This window comes from Diorhabda carinulata, chromosome 11 (genome assembly GCF_026250575.1).
Source record: "Diorhabda carinulata isolate Delta chromosome 11, icDioCari1.1, whole genome shotgun sequence".
Lineage (NCBI taxonomy): Eukaryota > Metazoa > Arthropoda > Insecta > Coleoptera > Chrysomelidae > Diorhabda > Diorhabda carinulata.
In genome coordinates, this window is record NC_079470.1 from 7,160,454 (window position 1) to 7,184,087 (window position 23,634).

At 31.0% G+C, this 23,634-nt stretch overlaps 1 protein-coding gene across 1 annotated transcript in view; it reads right to left on the reverse strand.

Moving 5' to 3' along the window:
- LOC130899450 (protein Wnt-1) overlaps window positions 1-23,634 on the reverse strand; it is a 56,845-nt gene that overhangs the window by 15,832 nt on the left and 17,379 nt on the right. The window contains exon 2 of the mRNA XM_057809389.1: window positions 20,768-21,033. Coding sequence (XP_057665372.1) covers window positions 20,768-21,033 — 266 coding nt within the window. The remainder of the gene's footprint in view (window positions 1-20,767; window positions 21,034-23,634) is intronic.

The following is a 23,634-nucleotide window of genomic DNA, read 5'->3' on the forward strand; positions in this document are numbered from 1 at the left end:
ATACCGGAAAGTCTAGGTAGTAATTTATCCCCGGGGAGTCATCCTTTATATACTTTAAAGACCTAACGATCACTTTATCGTATAGAAGATTACCTTTACTTCTGTTTAGGTATAATAACGGGGTAGTCCATAGCTCTTATTTTATAGACACAATGAGTAAGTTGCTTCAACAATTGCAAGGCTATTTAGATTTGCAGGTGAGGTTGAAGGGTGTACAATTCGTATCCTGTTCACCTGAACGCACTTTGTTAGATATTTATATATTTATTCCAATATTTTTATACGAGGATTCTTAAAATATTAATGTAATTTCATACTTTTGAAAAAATAGTTGTTTCTATGCTAAACTTTCAACTAGTTACTTTGTTCAGAGAGAACTGAGAAGACGGCAACAAAGAATAATTTGAAATGATACCTGAAAAAAGATCAATAGAGACATAGAAACAGAAATGAAATGCAAGCATTCAAATAGTTTGTATTACAATCATTTGAACAATTGAGTGAAAATATTTTTAATGGGGATGGGAAAATGCCACTTTCCAATTTCCTCTCTCCATCTTAAATATTAAAATGTTTCAGTTAACATAGTACAATTTTTTTCAAAAATATTTGCTTTTATGCTAATAAAAAGTGAACCAGTGATGATTTGATAGTAAGTTTACTTCAATCGTACGAGTTTAGGGAACCATGTTATTCACGACGAAAAGTAATTTGATGATATTTACTGACATTGATATATTTGAAATGATACCTGAATAATACCAATGAAGATATAGACCCACAATGTACAGAATTGATTCATTCAAAAATTTTGTGTTAAAATTATTTATTCAATTCATATTAAAATGTTTCAGATGTTGAAATCACCAAAAAATTACCGTAAATTAATGAAAAATAACTTCCAGCTTAATATACCATCAAATACGATCCTGTATAACGTACTTCCTCCACCATAATATCTTTTTTTGTAATATTATTGATGGAAAGTACGAGAATCTGAATCATTATTTCATATAAATGGAAACTAATAATTACCAATTTCACACCTATTACTACCTTAATTACATAATATGAAGTTTGTTATAACATCACAGTATAAAAATAATATGATTAAATATATAATCATGTTAGCGTCTCCTTCATATACATAGGTAAAGATATTAATCATTGATGGTGTTTTTTAATTTTATTGAAAAAAAATATTCTAGCATTTGTTGGCTAATACTTTTATTATTATTGCTGACAGTATGAGATTATGTAATGAATATAAACTAAAAGTGATAAATCCTTGAACAACAACCTCATTATTTGTACGTAATCACATTTTGAACTAAGAATAGTGGTAGGGTTGAACTTTATTGATTTAATTATTATTAATACAATTGAACTACTATATGGAAGACGATTTTCTTTTTTTTTTTTTTCGAGCAGTATTCCCAATCTCCTCTATAACTTTCGTTTCTTCACTTGTCATTATTGTCAATGTTTGTCAATGAATCCGTACTTAAATACCTCAAATCCTCAAAACCTACGTAAAATGGACCAGAATAGTTTAAACAATCAATTGAAATAGGCACTATAATTATCACAAAAAATCCGTATTTTTTACACAAATATATACTTTTGAGGCTTAATATTACGTTGTTTACATTTGACACTTAACATAAAAATATAATACGAATATGGTCCCAGAAGTACCTGGCCCAACAAAAAAAAAACACAAGAATTTTGAAGAAAAATATATTTATTTTTTAACGTAATCTCATTTTAGCTCCGTAAACTTTCCCAGGCGATGTTCATTAAGTCAAGCTCCTCAAAATAACTATTAACTGCCGACATCATCTCTTTAGTGCTGGAAAATCTTTGACCACCAAGCCATTTTTTCAAAACTGAGAACAGACAATGATCTAAATTTAATTACCTAATTAAAAGAAATGCGGCCGTTTTCGCTTGATTTCTTCGCTCCAACGTTGCAATAGGTTCGCATAATGCTCGCCGTTGATTGTTTCTCCTCTTTCAAGATAGTTAATGAGAATTATATCACGCGTATCCCAAAAAACACCTACCGCCATGACGTCATATGGAGCCGGTTCTTCCTTTTCAGTCCATCGTTTTGTTTTGGTTGTGATGGTGTGAAATGATTGACCCACGTTTTATCCATGGTTATGAAACGGCTCAAAGATTCGACTTTATTTCTTTGAAACTTTACCAAACACTCGATGGAAACATCTTCATGAGGCTGTTTTTGTTCCATTGTGAGCAAATGCGGCAACCATCTTGCACACAGTTTTTTGAAAGCTTGCGCACTTTCAGTCGACGATCATCTAGTAAGTATTTGTGGTTTTTCTTCAATATTTCTGGAGTTCTCACCTCATTTGGTCGACCAATGCGATGCTGGTCTTCGCAGGTCGTACGGCTTCGTTTAAAGCCTGCTACCCAATATTTTACTATTGATAACAAAGTAGCAGTCTCACCTACAGTAGAATCTAGTTCAGCTTTTATATTAGTTGGGATAAAACCTTTCAAATAGATGTATTGTATCACATAACGGTGAACAATTTTTTCGTTCACTATTGATGAAAAATGATTAACAAAGTGGCGTCTTCAAACTTGAAACATATGATGTATAGATTGTGTACTTTCTAATACAGGTCAGGCAAGGTACTTCTAGGATCATCCTCGTATATGTAGATGTTATTGCTTCGATTGGAGATTGATTCTTTGAGCACTAATTCTGTTTGTACTATAACCAAAATTATTCTGTTTAATAATACAGATCCATCAATAAATTTTCTAACATAGTCAACATATTGTAGCAAAAAATTTAATACACTGTTATTGATATATGCCAAATATATTTAAATAGTACTAAATAGTTTAAATTTCTGTTCTATTCGAATATATCAAAGAAATTCTAGAGTGCAGTAAGCTAGCACACCTCTGTATATCATTATACATACAGTATGTAGTTTCAAATCTTTCTGAATAGTTGTGTAATGTCTGCAAGATGAACTCAACAATACCTTCCTAACAGCTTCACGGTTTAATACTATTTTATTAGGTAACTTCTGAAAAATAGGTGTTACAATAGATTCACTGTATAGTAAATTCACCATTATAGATTTACGGCTTGGTATTTCGTGTACGGTAGCTTTTAGCTTTAGCCATATGATCGGATACGGTTCAGGTAATAATAGTGTATATATTACTTTTTCATAAGAATGGTAATCACTCATGACAAGCGCAATAAAATCCGTTTCTATTTTGGCGATACTGAATTAGAAGTCTAAATTGAATACTAACATTCAGATTTGAAAATATTATCGTTCCCTTGAGCATAAAAATTCCAGTGGAATTATGTCAACTGTGAAAGCAATCTTGCGCAATTTTGCGAAAGCAGCAATGAGAGAGTGATTTTTATAGACAACTTATGTCTATTGGACTTTTTAAAAAATCACTCTACTTTCTAAGAACCATGCTGACTTGTTCCCATTATCAAAAAATAGGATAAATTGAAGGAGGAATAGCAAAAAGACTATTTCCCTGGTTCCATAACTACGAAACAAACACTATGACAGCTCTCTATCTGGATGATTCTGCCACAGTAATCAATCTGCTAGCGATAAAACCAGAAAGACTAGAGGAATCGATTGGTGTGAAACAGAAACTAGAAAGCACGCTTTTAAAACACATCAAACTAAAAAGGTAAAAAGCTCTAGTCATTGTAAATCTCCAGAAGAGGGTGCACGGATGTAAAATTTCTCTCGAACAACAAAACCAAATTTAAGGTGTTAAATTCTGAAGTAATATTGATGCAGATAATATAGTAAATCTTCAACAGAGTGCAGTTGTAACATTTTTTTCTATGTAAAGAGAAAATTTGCAACGAACGAACTTAATTGAAGTGGTTTGATATACTAATAGTAATAAGGCACACAAACAAACAAACAAACAAACAAACCCACATACAATTGAAGCTAATAACAGCGTGTTTAAAAAGGTCCAGCTCTAGCAGAAAATCAACCTGAGGCAAGCTGAATAGCCCATTCAGCAGATTTAGAAAGAATTGAACGAGAAGATTCAAGATATCATAGATGATACCACCCGGAGAAAATTTGGAGAGCTCGGGTCAGATCCAAGATATCAGCTGAACCACGACCAGCAATGAGGACACCAAGAAGAATAAAAAGATAGATGTGAGTGATCATCTATTAGGAAAGCAACTGATCTAATTGGATTTAATTTGTTGTCTCACAATAGATAATTATGCATTCTACTATTATTCTGTTATCGTCTTGAAGCAGAGTTGTAATCTAATGCTAATTTGAGCTTGGAATAGTATGACAATAACGAAATTAGCAGGCAACAACTCTATCAATTGTGGAAAGTATTCATCCAGTTCACTCTACAAAATCATGGTTTGCCCAATATGGGTGAAATAACCTATAACCAATTGTCTTACATAATTTAATAAATCCGGAGCGCTTCTACTGATTTTCAAATTGATAGAAATGTGGTTCTTTAGAATTGTATTTCTCACTCCTCATTTGAGAAGACATGTACTTTCACAGTTAATTTGATTGATATTCTTAGATATATTATTGTTTATTTGCGTTTTCCACTATTTTATTACAAATGATTAGAATCAATGATAACAATTAATCATCTATTTTTTTCGTAGGAAGAGAAATATCGATGATAAAACTGTTGTTGTTTTCATCGATTAGCTCATGCAAATCAAAAGTTATGTATTTCTTTGTTCAATATATTCATGGTATGACAAATACTTATAATTTCATCGAATTTCAAGACACTAACTCCTTAATAAACACAAAAATTACTGGAAGACATTTCGTAACAACTTTATTTGATGAAAATAATGAGTTCATGTGATTTTTAGCTCATTTAAATAACTAGCTTCAGCTGATTTTCGATTGATTTAATTAATTTCGAATAGTAATCTTATTGTGTAGTGAAGTGATCTCAATTTCGTTGCGATTAAATCCGACCTTGAAGACAAAGAACGAAAGCATCCAAAACATTTTAATTCCTGAGAGAGCAAAAACATCTTTTCTGGTTTTCATACGTGAGCAAATAAACTCGTGTGTGAGAAGAAAGCCGATGCATCGATGCAGCTGAAGTGCATGATGCTTGTACACAACACTCCATATCATATATCGTACACTGAAGGTAATAATAAACATATAATGACTTTTAACTTCGAAGATGACAGCTCTACTATGATACCCGTTGTTTATGGCCATGTTGAAAAACAGTACTGGATGTCTCACATTGAAGTATTCCAAGTATTGATCATATATCCATTTTTTTTAATATCAGACTGTCGATGGAACAGTAAATCATAAAATATTATTGCCATCTTCATTTCATTTCAATTTGTAATTTTTTTAACTGCGTGCCACGATTCGTGCTATGTTTTTTTGTTTTAACTTTTATGAACAAATGAAAAGACTTAATTAACACGTATACTCATCTTCTATTTATTTATTGTTTTGATGCTGAAGATAATGAAAATTAGGGAAAAATACTTCTGATTCGAAAAATAGATAATAATTGAAAATATGACAAAATAAGAAATTACGCTTTAGGAGAAAAATTGAATTTAAAACCAATTGAAAAAAAATTAAGATGGTTTGGCCATGTTATGAGAATGGAAGAAGAACGGTATGGAAAATATATGAAGCATGACCAAAAAAAAAGAAAGAAAGATCGAGGAAGAGCTTAATAGAAGAAATTAAGAACAAGGAAAAACGATGCATAAAATGGCAGGAAATTAGACAAAAGACACAAGATAGAAGTGAATGGAAATTGCTGTGTAGACGGAAGCCCACGTAATGACTCAGCTTCAACATGCCTTACACCTGGAAAGGTAAAAAAGCTTCAGCATTAAGTAATTTGAGTAGCTCTAATTTGATATTATTGAATAGTAATCTACAGTGCCGGATTAAGCCAGGGGCTTGGGGGGGCTATAGCCCAGAGCCCCAGGTCCTTAATCTAATGAGATTCTATGAATATCTTTTAATTTTTTATTTTGATTAAAATCACTATTAAACATATAGTTAATCATTTTCAATATATTTGTAATTCAAATGTGGAAATAGGCAACATTTCCAGGATTATTTCCATTAACTTCTATACGTTCCCTTTTTTCTGTACTTTTTGTCTATCCATATTTCCATTTCTATTTTTTTCAAACATGTCCAACTAAAATGAAAAAGTATCTGATTCATAAGCTCCTCACGAAGAAAGTATTTCTAATACTCATTATTTTTCGATATCGTCAGTTCATACAATTTAACTGACACATCTTGGTTCTACACTAGTTTTGAATTGAGGTAGACAAAAATATTCATTTGCTCGAATTTAATTTGATTCACCCAGTACTCTTTTTATTAGAATACTTGAAATTCAATTGGAACTATATTCAACGTCTTGGTATTTATCAACAAAGCTCGCAACTATCACCTCTTTCCATCTATCTCCATTTGAGTGAACGAAAAATTTTATTCATATAAAAAAAATCAGCAAATAAATCGATTTGATTCGAAGCACTCAACTATATTTTTAAAATTACATCGAAAAGGTGAGATCAAGCTGCAACGATGTAACATACTTCAGCCTTTGAAGCTTTGAGTGAACGATGTTCAAAAAAATAAATTTTGTGTTTCAGAACAATAAGTTATAATGCTACAAATTTCCGATACCTCCGCTATTCAACTCCATTCATTATTTTTCCGTCACCAATATTTTGGTAATTCTTATTTTTAATTGCTTTTTCCGTGGTTAATATACCTTTGAGTGATTATAGTATACAGGTAATCTACTGAATAGGTATATCATACTTTTTACACATCTAAAGTTGCTACATTTTCAAATAATGATCTTGTGTTTTTCATGTTATTTCATTCTTCTATCTGTTAAATTGCCAAAAATTGAATATATATACAGTAAAGTCAAATTATTTTCAGCTAAATTCAAAAAATAATGCAGGAACTTGACTAGAGAAGAAGAAATATTCTACATATAACTTCTAGAAGTAAGCAGAAGAAAAACGCATATTTTACTTGTGGGTATGTATTGTAAAACAATTGATTAATTAAAGGTTAATTTGTAGTCTGTAACTGTAACACGAAAATTTTGGAAAAATTTATTCATTTATAAACGTAATCTACTTTTAGCACCATACAATTTTCCCAGTGGTGTTCAATAAGAATGTATAATAAGAATCGTCAAGCTTCTCAAAATAGCCATTAACTACCGACATCATCTCTTCATTATGTTTGACCACCAAGCCATTTTTTCAAGTCCAGGAACAGAAAAAAGTCCGAGGGGGCTGAATCTGGCGAGGCCATTGCAATAACAGGTGTGTGAGCTGGAGCATGGTCTTGATGAAACAACACTCTCTTCTCAGCCAAATGCTGCCGTTTTTGCTTGATTTCTACATTTAAACGTTGCAAAAAGTTCATATAATACTCGGCGTTGATAGTTTTTCCTTTTTTTAAGATTGTTTGATACTTCGTGTTCATGATAATGTGTAAATATTTTTTAGCTTAAACATTAACCTAAACATGAAGCTTTCTCATAAATCCAGTTGGTGAATCAATATCAATTACTTTTAATTTTGAATCAAAATTATTATAAATATTTATAAAAATTGACAAATCGATAAGTAGTCCGTTTTAGTAATATATTTTTTCAAGCAAAAATTCGTCACTACTTTATCATCAATATGAATTTATCAAGAGGCATTCATCTGCCAATAAGAAGAAGAATGAAAAATACCAACTTAATAAGCTATATTTACAACTGACACTCTATGGTTCGCGTGGGCCAAAACTCTACAGGTGTCCCGCAGAGTTATATTCAGGGTGGCAGGTAGATGTTACCATACAAAATACATCTTCATTCCTATGATTTAATGGTCTGCCGAGATTTTATATTGCCATAACAACTAATTAAGTGAGTATTAATCCATTGAAGAATTCAGGTACAGATTTACTTCTTTCACTTTACTAAGGGTCATTGTCTTTTTCTTCGGAACCTTTTCTGATAATGATTGATAGACATACTAGACTAAGTTCATATAGTTGCTTCAAAAGTGTAGAAAAAATTATTGAAATCTTTTCTTCAAAAATGAACATCAACTATGATAAAACCAGAAAAAGAAACAGTGAAAAAGAAAAGTGTATTTGAAACTTATAAAAAGACTAGAAAATATTCCCTTTGTCTTAAAAATGTAATTGAAATATCAGTTTGAAACCATGTAACTTGATTTGTTTGAAGATTCAGTCGAAATTATGGTGAAGGCTTGGTTGTTATTGGGCCTTAAGATAATATAGATTAACTATTCTTCGAATGTTATTTTGGTATTTCATTTCCAAAATGAAATCAATTCGATACCAATAATGGCAGACTCAACATCATAAAATAACCCATTCATGACATTTACTTTTGAAATTAAAAGGTAAGATGAAAAGCGTTTAAATTATTAAACAATGTGTCAAGGAAACATAAATTATATGAGACAAATTTTACAGATAAAAATAAATCCAGTTCTTGAATTTATAGCTTAATACTAAAGAAAAATATTTAGGAAGTCTACCTGCATAACACTAATAAATGTCTAGTCAATAAGATCTTCTTAAAAATAAATAAATATTTAAAAGATGAATATTTATATGACACAGAAATAACCACAAAGTATGCTTGAGGGCCATGGAATAGGTTGAAAAATAAATGATAAGTTTGGAAACGAAAAAAGGTGAAAATGAACCATTAAGAATATGTTTTTCTTTTAAATAAATAATTAGAAATATAAAACTCCCTGGAGGACCAGAAATTGTGCTAAAATTTGACGAATTATTATACTGTACAGCGCTGGGACATGGACATTGAAACAAAATGAATTTCCATCTAGGGAAAGTGAGCTTCTCCATGCAAATAAAAAAAAGGAAATGGATTAAGACATCAAACTTATTAAGGAAAATAAAGTATAAGAACTTGGAGATAAAATGTATACCAAATAGAACGTATGAAGACCAAGGAGTGCATAGATTGAAAATGTAAAAGAAGCATCTGAGTCAAGGTGGATGAAATTGGAAGGAATAAGAGATAATAAGATTTATAGATAAATGTTGTTGTCGTAACTCATTCATTTCTACTTTTAAATAGCTCGTAAATAATATTACAACACATCATAACTTTGAACAAATTAAAAAGGATACTACTAAAACTAAGTCACTAAGTGGGCTATGATAAAAGATAACAATTTTTATGACACCTCGTATATTTCGAATGTTTGTTATGTTTAAAGGAAACAAAAAATAAAATATGTTCAAATTTGATGTGGCATTGTTTATGATTAAATTGTTGGACCTATATTTTTAGACCGCACATTTACAATAGCAGCGTGCCGCATTGATATTGGGAATTTTTAAAACAAAAAGTGGATGATTTGATGTTTAGAATGGTTATAAAGCATCCATTTTACGTCCATTCAATAAACCAAATTTAATTCCGATAAGCGCGTTTTGTAGCCTGATGTGATTATTGAAACCAAATTCAAGCTTTAATAGATACCAATTTTAGGAAAAGATAAGGACTCTGTAATTATAAAGATGGTGGAAGTTATTTATAGCATTCATTCTTGAAGGGTTTTTATAGAAAAAATATTGTTTTCAAGAATGATTTCCCATAATTTTTATATCCATTAGTTTCACGAAATTTAAAAATTCTGTATTTCTTAAAATAAAACCAACGTATGCTTATATATATTCGACATCAGAAATAAAACAGCGGCAAAATAAACAAAAATTTAAATTGTCTTCGATGTATTCGATGTCCACCCTATGTATATTTCATTTTGGGAAATAAAACCAATTGTTATGTATCTTTTTGAGTTGAATAACCTGGTAAAATTATTATATATTATCTCCTTTCTCTGTGTTCAAATCAAATAAATTATAGTTCAGGTTTTGATAAATTATTTTGAGAGCTGCTAGAATAAATTTGATTTACTAATTTATACTGTACTAGCTGACCCGGTAGACCTCGTACTCCCTCAATCGATTAATAAAAGACCAAAATGAATCCGTTTTTTATTAAAACAAATATAATGAATGAAGTTTTATTATTATTTTCGAATAATTACATATGATTACTTACAAAACAGAGTTTTCATGAAATACTGGCTATTTATAAGGTTTCTATTTTATATTGACTGATATACACAGTTATGATACAGTCGGTTAATAAATTTAATCTTTCCTGATGAACTATATTTTTTTTGTTTTGTTTTGTGGTGCGTAAATACAACGATGACGTTTTTTCTACGCGCAATGCGATTTATTTATGGTTATCGCAAAGCCATACATAACGGAAATTGTAAACGTTCAAAATCGAATGATAAATCCGTTGGAATCATTGGTATACGAGGGATCAAGACATCGTTTGTATTTTCCCTTTATGATTGTTACCTCCATAACGTTATTCATCACTTTTTCCACAGCCAGTCTTGTTCAATTACACAGTGGAGGTGATAATCTAGGCAATTCCGATGAGCCTAATAACTTCGTGGGTTAGTTGACTACGTAATTTTGATTCATAACGGTGTCGACTGATTTAAAGGAAACCAACTGTCCCTGAAAAAAAAAACTGAATGATTGCAAGACTGTCAATTTTTTTATCCGCCAATATTGCTTGTTCAACCAGTCAATTATGTTTATTGAACTGTTGCGCTATATTTGGGAAAACACGCTGAATTATCTCCTGTGATGTGACAGCACTCTGCGGGTAATATGATGAATCCTGTCGAGGTGTCCACTGCGACTTCACTATTTCCAATGTCTAAAAACTGCTTCGTCAACACATTTGCAGTTTCATCTTGTTGCAAAAATACTCGCATGTTAGAAGGAACGACTCTTTGGCTATGGTATCGATCGACATAGAAAATGGATTGACATATTAGTTGGTTGTCAAATATCAAATATTATCGTTGCGTTCAGAAATTCAATATGTGACAAAACATCAAGGAAGAAAAATTGTAGATTTTGTTTAATTCCGAACATTTTCATATTTCTTCATCTTTTAAACCTTCACTGGACTTCCAATGAGTCTAATGAGTCTAATGAACAACAATTCATTTATATATATATATATATATATATATATATATATATATATATATATATATATATATATATATATATATATATAGATAGCAACATAATTGAATTAAGTATTTAAACCAAAGAATCTACATTATATTTAGAATTACTTACAATCCAGATCAGTCTGACCCTATAGAAAGTCTACCAATTAAAACATGTAAAGATAAATTATAATATAATCCAAAAACATAAATCTCCTCACAAAAACGAAGACCAATTACAAACAAATAATTATTGAAAGTTATGAATGATCTAAATGATTTTTAATATGCGATTAGGACCAGGTATAGTAATAGAGAACAGTGTTTGTAACAATACACGAATGCATGTAAACCCAACGGCTATACATCAAATCCTTCTCTGCGGGTATTCCAGTGATGACGTAATTACCCAGCTCGGGCCACAGGGGGCGCAGATTATCATACAACGATAACTCATATCGGAACAGGTGCGGACTAACGTATCTTGATTTCTTTTTATAATAGGCAGTAATTTCATCACATTTATTCGAAAATTGTATTATTGTTGTTAATTTATAGCATTAAAAAATATAACTTCAAAATTTGAAAGAGAAATTATTAATAAACGGAACGATAATTATTGAATTGACTTTATGTATTTGTAAAATTGATACAAAAAGTAGTATCATAAAAATGTGAAATTAACAGAAATAAACGAATGATACTATTATGATAGACGCAATTTGAAGAGCAAAAATAAATGTCTTAACGAATAAAAAATAGTGTGTACTGATGAATTCGTATAAGGCAAAATAAATAAAAAGTAGATAACTTCGTTAATTTTTGTTGTTACGTTCGAAACAAAAATTGAATCTGAAAAAAATGAAAAGGTATTTAAAAAGGAAATATTTAGAAATAATAAAACACTGAAATATTTTAGTGAGAGTTGATGATAAAATTACGAAAGTCAAAAAAATATTGGTGTTGGAAATCCAACCACTGATGGTTGATAAACGAAAAGGTCGTTGAAAACAGTATGATTAACTGTAGGCCACACTAAATCACTAAACGTGCATTTTGACTCAATCAAAACACACGTACTATTAGAATATAAGAATATAATAATGCTTGTATCTATATAACGTTCACCTTATAAATAATAACATTAGTATTGATAGAAATATATATATATATATATATATGAGAATACATATGTAGTTGTCGACAGTGACATTGCTATCAATGTACTCACTGACCAACGTATTGTCAGAGGTCAGTAAAGATAATATAGTGTAAGCGTTATTAAATGTGTAAGTTGAAAATAGACCAATGCCTCCGCCCTTTCACAATACTGGTTATCCTTCAATCAGCACAATTTAATAATACTAACTATAATAATGAACTGTAAGATACAAGAAAGATTTATTTACAAATTATCATAATTAACTATAAAATTGGTATGAAAATTTGTCATCTTGTTCATAGATAAAATTATTAACAATCATTAAACGATTTATGTATATTGTGAAAATTTTTAATTGTTATCGGTTAAAAGCTTCTGCTCTTTTAGCTGAATTTTCTCTGAATGACATCTGAGAAACACTGAAATACCACACTTATAATTTTCGTATAAACTTTTATATTAGTTTTTGGATTCTTCGGGCAATAAATTTTGTATGGTAACTTCAGTCACATGTTTTAGGTGTAAACAATAATTTATCTCCAACGATTCAATTCATATTTTTCAGCAAAAAATTTATAAAAATTTGGTATTTCTCCGTTAAAATGAGTATCTAATTGAACAAACATAGACAATTGATATGAATTATCATTTAATAGAATAGTGGTAAGATATTGGGCACCACAGCTCGTATGTATGTACCTTAACATGTATGGAATGTTGCGACAGCTGACAATTATAAAAATATTTGGTATATCTACAGTCTGGAGAGAACCACAACATCATTTTAACATCTCCTGTATTTATGCCGTTACTATTAAAAGCAGATATATAAATAATACAAAAAATTGACAAACCGCAATCTTTATCATGCAAGAATATCTGTAGTGCATTCGGAAGAAATAACCAAATCAGAAATCTATCTAACCTCACAGAGGATAGTACAGAACAAAAATATTGTATGAAGCTTCAATTCAGCAACAAATATAAAGCAAATTTAATAATTTTGCAGTTTCAGCAAAAAAAGACAGAAACTGAAAGGAATTTGCTGACATACCGGCAACCAGATTTAAAACCAAATCAATTTACGCCATAATATTACACTTTATTCTCAAAAATGCTAAGCCTCCTCTTGTATTTCATATATTTGTACCAGAAGAGCTAAAATTAAACATTGATATAACATAAATTGACATACACATGTTAAAAATTATTCAATAAACACCAAAAAGTGATCATTGAAGCATTTATTTGTGGAACTTATTGAATCGAGAATTATTTTACGAACTTGCCAAATAAATTACTAGAATTAGTACCAAAAGTTTCTATAATTGATTGGTCCTTAAATAAGCCGCGCGGACCAGACTGAAGTTAACGCTTGGAGTTTATTTTATTATTTGTTGTTCCTATTGGAATTAAAGACATAAAGAATGTGATAAGAATTTTCATAATGTTGTGTGAAAGGTCCCTGTGACAGTATACAATTTTTCCAACGTAGTATTTATGTTGAGAATTCGTAGAGAGAAGATAGTGAATAACTTGAAGAAGCTCAGCTGGAAATTTTCTTAATGGTCTCATTATTCAGCTGCGATTTATGATTCAGCTTCTTCCAAAGATAATTTGGCTAATTCTAAGTATAATAGTGACCAAATTTCATGAATAGTACACATTGTCACAGCAGAAATGAATCTATCTTGCCAATGCAATGATTTGGCAAACTTCGTTTTATCAGTAATCCATAGAACTTTTTATTCAAATTGAAAGCAGAAGTTACGTACTCTACAATACTTTTAATTTGATTGGCGAGAAATATAACTATTAATTATATAAAGGGGCCGTTCCGAGTCTGGAAGGTGAGTTAAGATTATACAAAGATAACTTTTTGAAAAATGTTTAAGGTTTTAACACTCTTTTTAAATGCCTGTTATTGCTTACTACTTTTGTCGCTGTAGTTTATAATTATGGAGAATAAATATTAATTTAGGCAGACAAACAACTATAATGTGTCTAAATTAGCGGTTGTACGGTCAAGTTTTTTATTCTTTCATTGAAATATCGCTTTATCATCATCATTTTTAAAATGGTTATTGCGGTGAAGGAATCCGCCAACAAAAAAAATATTAAAGTGCATCTATCAGCGAATAATTTAATTATAAAATTTAAACGCAATTAAAAACTGCGCGGGTAACCGTTAATAACATGTATACAGGTGTAAGATCAGAGAGTTTTTAATCAATGCTTTTTGGAATAAACTATATAAAAAGAAAATAACATAAAAGTTATGGTTGTTTTTTATTATATATGAAAATCTTATACTTTTGTGAATAGTGATGGAACATGTTAATAAATTATGAATTTATATAATGTGGTATTATTGATGTAGAAAATGTAATTGCGATGAAATAAACATTTCCCAATACGAATTAACAACCAGTCTCCTCTCTGCAAACAAAAATTTGAATATGAAAGTGCCCTAATATCCAGCTAATAATAAGCCTCGAGTGTTTTTTTAGGTCTGTAAATATATTTGTCATTTGTCAAAGGGCTGGAATACAAAAGACTTGCACGTATGTCCAGATGTTAGCCCTTTTCTTTGTTTGACAAATCTTTTAGTGGACATGTAAAATACAAGTGGACTCGATTATTGCTTTGTACGCCTCGCCAACTCAACAAAAGGGGAATGTCAAACAAATACTTAATTAAAGATTAAGTAAATATATTGAGAGGCGAATAATGGGGATGAAAGCTGAAATCTTTTATATTCTTGGGATTATGATGTGTAATTTGATATAGTGCATACAGATAAATGAGAATTTGTACGGTTGTTTCTTTCATAATGAAGTGAAACCATATTTCGCATTTCCATATTCAATTTCAGATGAGAGTGTGACATCATTAGAATCATGAACATCGGATAAATGGATTAATGTAAGGTTCAGTTTGGTACGTTGAATTTATTCTAATGAAGTAGGTCCACAATAACAAGTATATTTGACATTATAATTGATTTAAACATTTAGAACTATATTGTTGTCAATCAGGATTTCCAAAATTTTTATTTGGAAGATGTTTTAAAAGTGATAATACTCAATGTAACTCCAACATACTATCAAACAAATTCTTTACTTATTATCCCTACTTGAGTCAAAGCTTAACACAAATGAGAAAATAATCGAAGCTACTGAAACATGTCCTGCACTTGAACTTTCCTAATACCTCAAAGCAGGTCCGTTGGACCGCATTTAAATAAAATTTCACGATAATTTGGATCATCCTGGCATTTTGATGATTACGAGAAATAAAATTTACTCTTCGTATATTTTTTTTACGCTAAATGTTGCCTTGCAACGCTAATTCAAGAATCAGTTTTCCTATTTTACATGATCGAAAAGATACAGTTAAACAAAACATTTGTCGCACAGAAAATATGAGACACACACACACACACTAATGTGAGTTTATCCTACGATAAAAAGATTGATAACTGATGATACACCACTCTATCAATACACTGCGTTTAGGCTTCCATTTTGAAGCAAGCCAATCAAAGCGACACAGTATATTGCTACAGCTACGGCATGGAAGACTGGACATTGAAGACGACTGTGATTAACAAGCTGGAGGCTTTCTAGATGTAGCTGCACCTCAGAATGCTTAAGGTCCCTTGGACGGCTAGATTGAAAAACGAAGAAATTCTGAAACGCATCGGCAAACAACGTGAATTATTTGAATTAATTAAAAAGTGAGAAGCAATAGCAAGATGAGGATTATTCTGATGCAATTCATATTTGTCTGAAGGCGGCTTGACATGGTATAAGACAACGTGCAAGAAAGTGCATACAATGGCATCACTAACAAAAATTCCATCAATAAAAGTGAACGAACCTCTAACCTCAAATTTTGTGACAGGTTTAAAAATGAGAATAACAAAACCAAGTATTAACTGGAAAAGTGGTCAATGGATCACTGTCATATGGTTGGTTGTTAAGCTAAAAGTAAGCAGATAATGTTCTAAGTGCGACATCTTGCAAGAAAGAACCAACTGAACTTTATCTGCGAATGCTTCTTATTAAGAAATATCGCGCCTTGCATTGCACGTTGTATTGCATGATATCAAGCGGCAATGTTATTTTTGAGATACACAAGCAACTACGGACATGATGTTTATCTGATAAAAATACCAGTTGTTGGGTAATTGTGTAAATCAGAGCATTAGAAATTGTATCAAACTTAAACATATAATATAAATTGACTTCAACTTTGATAAGATCTATTTTGGTATTATCCGTAAAATAAATGTCCCACATCAAAGTGACGAAAATTATATTTGCCACCTAACTGTTCACGCTCGATTTATCTCAACTTAAAAAACTGAAAGTGACACCGTCCTTTTGTATAGAAATCGACAGCTACCAATCGGCAATCGTCGGCATACCCTGCACTCAGACTGTGACCTGCCGACGATCATTGATTAAGGACTCAAATTACCGATCAATTCCCACTAATAGTTTTAGCTTATAGATCCCCTATCAGGTAAAAATAACAAATAGCTCCTTTAGTTCTCAAGATCTGGCGATAAAAGACTACCCGAAATATCACTTTACTTTTTTTCCATTCCAATATACCTGATTCCAAAGGCGGAACATTCAATAAGGATAAAGGAAAATATCAATTCTTATAAAAGTTACGCCAAAAATACTTTCAAATCCATCTTCGTTGGCAATAATTTTCATGAAATAAGTAGCAATTCAGCTCGTTTCGAGATTTTTCCTCTTCGCTTACTACCAGCAAACCGAGAATAATCTCCGTAAATCTAGAAATTCTAAATAATAATCAGCATGTATGTATGTGATGAGGGTATAAGTAATGTACACTACGACTTAAAGGATCTATTGTGTCCCATTTTTTGGCTGTTCAGGATTTGGGATGGCTCAAGAGATCCTCGTCTTCTATTTCATACGTGCCCAGGTATAAGGTTTTGGAGTTCCGTAGATGATAACATTTAGAAAGAATATCGCTGTTAAACCTAGCGTCTTCAGGTGTCCTTCTTCTTATGAATGTGCCATCTTCGGACGGAGGCTGGCGACCACCATGGCTATTTGTATCTTATTCACAGCTACTCTAAATAATTGATTTGATGTGCAGTTAAATCACTCCCTTAAGTTTTGCAGCCATGATATTCTTCGTCGTTCTATACCTCTCTTTCCCTCTATCTTTCCTTGCATAATCAATCTCTGGAGGGCTGTCCCCTCATTACATGACCGAAGTACTCTAATTTGCAGGCTTTTATTATAGTCAATAATTATTTGTGATGCCATTTTCCGTAAAACGTGTGATTCTATCCGTGTCCATGATATTCGTAGTATTCTTCTCAATATCCACATTACAAAGTTTTTTCATTATTTCTTTTTTTTTTTAATTTAGCAGAAGAATCGAATATATGTAACAATTTATCATTCTCTTTTTCAATTCGTTATTCAAGTTTTTACATCGAAAGAAGTTTTTCATTTTATAAAATGCACTGCTAGCAATTTCAATTTTTTCTTCAGTGCTGTTATTTCGCGACATTCGTATTTCTGTACTTGTTCAATGTGGTTACTTCAAATTTGTAACTGTGCAATCTGATCTTGCATTTTCGAGAAGTGCATGTTATTGGTTTTATTCAAATTCATGTTTAGCCCATACTGCTCGCTGGCTCTTCTTACCTTTTCTGTAATAATTGTTAGAAGGTTTTCTATATTCTCCTCCGCTAATAAGAGAGTGTTGTGAGCATATCTTATGTTATTAATTGGGATTCCATTTACTCAAATCCACTTATTCAGGTGTCCATTGAGGTAATAATGTCATGACAAGTTTTCCTGTTGGTATTCGTAGATTGCTCTTTCTAACAAATCTTTCCTGGTTATATTTTCCCTGCATCAACCCCTCTAGATAATTCCACTAACTGGCTCTACCCATATCCACCATTTTTTTGGGGTACTATGGAGGATTTATCCGCCCCTACTTTATCAAAGTTTCAAAAATAGTGCAAACTTTAATCTTTCACTGATGACAAATGACACACTCTGAAATCCAAGTAGTACAAAAGAAGAATTGATGGTAGTATCATCATTTTTTGAATTATAAATTCTTATATTATTTTGATAAGTACTCACCAGTTGTAGATGATTGGGATTACCAATTAACTACTTGGAGATTAATGAAAGTACGAACTCGATATTATATTACAATCTGTGGTACAACATATGTGTTAATAAGAACCACTTCAATTGCTTAGAAACACCCAAATTTGATAAATAATTCACACTTGTGTATAAAGAATCTACTTAATCATAATAGTTTATGAACTAGACTTACATTTGATTTGGTGGCGGATCATGGTGAATTGAGAGTAAACAGAAAAAAGAATGATTATGTAAATCCAAGATATGTGATCTGAAATTTGAATTTGAGTTGAAATATCAGTTTTATAGCCTTTTTTTTCATATAACGACGCCTTTGCAACACATTCTTCTTCTTTTTAATGTTAAATCGCTTCGATTTCGTTACTGTCCCGAAAATTATTTTAATTAGTGACTGACAAATTGATCGCTCTCGACAAACCAGATTGTAGTATTAATAGGCCATTAAAGAAATTAGAATAACATGTTCTCAAGCTGATATTTAAGACGTTATGGATGATTTTGAAGTAAACTGACGTTCTCAATATTTCTGTTCTTATTTAAATCTTGATTAACGTAATTACTGATAATTCTTGTAAAATGAACGGTGAAATTGCTTGAAAATTATATGTAATTAAAACAGATTAGCAGAACATTTTTTTAAAGTTATTACATAATAGTTGTTTTGTAATCAAGAGACTAATTGTGTATGAGCGGGCTTGCAAATGATATTATGTTGATAACGAATATTATTTTATATTATTTGGATTATGAACATTTCAAATGCAGTGATTTTGGTTAAAAAATAGAATAGATAGAGCAACTTTTCAGCATTTTAAGTACCTCAACACATTTTTTGTACTAGTTATGTCTGAATATATTTTAAAATATCAAAGAAAGAGTTTTCATTTAAAATAATTGTTAACGTGTTAGTTTCTTAAATAATCGTCGAAAATAGCCTGGATTTGGACCCTTTTAAGTAGAAATTTGAAATGCAGAGGACTCCAAAATAATGGTAGTGGCACATGAAAATAAAAACCTCGAAATACAGCTATGAAGTAGATAAAAAATTGTGATACTATTTCCGTGAAAAATATGAGGATCGATAATCAAAAAAAAAATTAAACCGAAGTATGAAATCGGTTGCTACAGTTTCTAGTAAGTTATCATCAATTAGCGGTGTGTTCATAGTTAAATTGTGGACGGCTGAGTGACCGTTGAGCATATAGGCCACTTAGTTCTCTAAAAATTATTTCTAGTCACAAATTAGATTTTTCTAAGTAGTATGAACTACTGGAAAACTACTGGAAGGAAGATTATACAGAAGATAAAACTCACACTTCATAAAATCGTTTAAAAGCCAACAACGATGGAGATTTGCGAAATATCCAAAGGATCTAGTCCTTTTTTCTCAAGGAATCAAATTTTAAATATAAAAAGAATTATTGTTAAAAAGCTAACATAAACTTATGATATATATTTACTATATTTGAAGACAGAAAATTAAACAGTTTTTAAGGAATAAAATGAATGATACCGTGGCTTGACGAGTTTGCGTGAAAATAGGTACAAAAGAAATAACAATAGAAAATTTAGAACAGCCCAATTAGAAGAACTTTCTATTGGTCTAAGAAATCCTTCTGGAAAAGGTGGACGATTCATTATCCTAAACATCGGATCAGAAGGCGGTTTTCTGGTTGTTGATTTGTTGCTCTTCAAAGAATAACAGGTTGGTGACATAAATGCCAAGGTTTTTAAAAATTTTTGTAAAGAAATATTAAGAAGGTTGGATAGAAAAGCTTGCATCGTGATGTACAATGCATTCCACTGGAATAGGCGATTGAATAAATTCTCAATGACGACAAGTTTTCTTTAAATGATATAGAAGTTGATTTTGAAGTAAAGCTATTAATTTCAGCTCAATCTAATAGAATATTGGAGAAAAATATTATAGATATAATTGCTGCACTTACAGAAGACACATTATTTCGTTTGCCACCTTACATCCTACAAGTAGGTTTCAATTTTCTTGTTGAATTACTATTCAAACTGGAAATTATGGTACCGTAAAAAATATTAGCTGGATAAATAATAGAAAAAACCGATTATCTGGATAATGACTCTCTGATGCTGAGTTTTGTTTATTTTTTTGTGTAGATGATTGGGAAAAATTTGAATGAACAATAACAACCACAACGTATTTTGATAATTAATAGAAAAAAAATATTTTCGAATAAATACATCCATTGTTGTATCAATTTTTATGTTTAAACTCACCTTTATCCACAATTTTTCCAAACAAGTTTTTCCCTCGAAGAAAGTTTCTTGTCGAACAGTTCCATCTTTGATTCCTAAACTGGTATTGGCATTCGTTGATTGCCATCTTAGCTCCTTTTGCTATAGCGTCGAGTAAACCAGGATTTTCTCTGGCTAACCTTCGTTGTTTCCTTCGTAGAGTTCCATAATAAGCTGAGGAATCTAAGTGCGATTTTCCTGGGGAAAGGGGTGAGAGGTTATTTGGTTCCCCAGCTTTCGCGATACCCCTGAAACAAAATTTTATTGAAGAAAATACGTAGTAAAATGTGTACGATATTTGTAATGTACATTTGTTTTATATAAAATACGTCATGTTCAATAGTAGAAAGCTTTTGTGTAACGTTATTTATGTTAATTCGTAGTTCTGAATTTAATTATCAAATACTAGGGTATGATTATATATAATTATCTACTAATGTATATCAATTTAATAGAATAAAAGTTATGATTAGGAGTGTCTGAAAATTATAATTTCAAATCTAACAGTAATATATTATTTATTATATCCCCTTTTTCGAGCTTTTTAATTATATGTTGTAGGAAATTCGAAAATATAAATCAATTATAAAATGAAAATGAATCAGTGTAGTAATCACTATACAAGAATATCCTTTTATAAAATTGCATTGGCGTCCGAAGAAATTTTTTACTTATTTGAAATCATTGAAAAACTCACTGCACAATAATTACGGAAAAGCTGGAACGTCATCAAAGAGTTTTTGAATTACACCCCGAAAATATTTTTGTAGATAATACAAGTAACAATATAGCCTTCTGCATAATTGTAGACTCCTTTCGGTTCTGACACATGGCCCTTACGCCTAACCTATAAATTGTAAATTTTGTCTGTGCTACATCTGTTATAACCGGTTTTCTACTATTTTGTAAGTCTACTGTTCTTTGCCTTCGCTTTAATTAGCTTCAGTATTTCCGCCACCCACTATGAAGGTATGAACGACCACAGGTTTATGTAACGTCAACGATAAACTGCAAGCTTGACCAGGTTGCCCACGATTGCATTGATTCTACGTCCAGGAATCTAAGACAACCTGCTCATTAAGTGCCTTCTATCTCTGTAATCTGTTCAATACATATTTAAATTTTTTCTCAAGATCACCATAATTATTAGGTAATTCAATTTTGAATATGTTGCAAGGCAAAATATTGTGAATTATCTTTGTTTGATATGCTGACATGCCCTTGCCACTGCAGCATCATTCCCTTTGACTACTAGTAGCCCTCATCTATTTTATGTGGCTGCAAACCACTCAAAAGTTTGATATAAATACCGAAAAAATTATAAATCAATAAGAAAGTTATATCCATCCTTAGAAATTCTTTTATATTTTTATAAAATCATCACAGAAGACTACAAGACTGGTCTGAATGAGCGTTTCAATTAACCACCATACAACCAGATGTAATTTTTTCCAACAATAATAACTTTTATATCAAGATATGTCATAACTTGCATTGCTTTTTACGTCCCACGCTCCCACGAATAATACGTCTGCAAGACGTGATAGTACAAGTGAATTTCAAACAAAAAAATTTACTAGTCCTATCAATTTTAGTACAATGATTCCAATGATGCTTCCCTGGCGACTAGTAAAAAACTATATATTTCCATATGTAATTGACATGAATTGCTTCTAGCTTAAAATTATATACTGACAAAGAAATGAAAACTGGAAAAGTTTTCACAATATTATTCCAGTCATATGGATTATTATCACATGGTAAGAACAATATTTCTCGTTAGGTAACTCATAAGAACCCCATGCGATCTTCTTTTTTTTGGGCTGTCTAATATAACGAATGTTAGATCATATCACAGCGAGCGAGAAAAATATTCTCTGTTGAAAATTAAGGTGAAGACATCTAGTACACATCACACAAATCTGTTTCATTCGAAACTATTTGTGTCTGCGGTTCGATCTATTTTTCAATTATTGTTGACATAAATCACAATCCATGTAAAAAGGTAGAGTCGTTTTAGGGATGACATTGAGATGCTTGATACGTACTCGTTATGTGGTGACAACTTTTATGTAAATATCTCATTTAGAATAATTGTTAGATAGTTAGCAAATATTTTATTAGTCAGAACAATTGAATATGTCTAATTCAGTGTCAATTTATTATCGACTGGCTCAACACTAGTCTTCTCAACAAGAAGAAGGTTTTTTTATACCTGATCTATTACATTTCAACTCAGTTTATTTTTCTACCGTGTTGTAGTCTTTCGGAATACAAAACTGTGAACAAGCTGTGAAAGTGAAATTATATCCTCTTGAATCATTCCAAATATCAGAAGGTGACTTTTTGTACGAAATTATCATATTCCCGGGGGGCCATAATGGATATTTTGGCTTAAATTCTACATGCTAGCTCCATTTATAACTTCCATGATTAAAGCTCCTGATCGATACATAGAAAATGAAATCGTACAGCCTATATAAATGTTTTAGTTTTCAATTGTGAATTAAGGACCATCTGTCAGTCGGGTAGATTTTGTAAAAACGCAGGAATTTATTCAGATCCGATTTCTCCGTTCAATTTATAAAAAATAGTGTTTTTACCGCAAGACAGTTGGAAAAATACATTCATTAAATGTCGCCAGTGAAGGAGAAATCTAAAATTTAATGAACAAATACCAAAATCTGTTTTGTTCCGTCTTCTTTCGCCTATTTTATCTGCATCTTTCAACTAATATGCTAAATTTACTACTACATACATATTTAAGGTTAAGATATGAGATCAAACGTCTATTTTCATTTGAATGGGGGTCCAATATCGTGTTAATTTTTGACTTGCAGCTCGTTTGC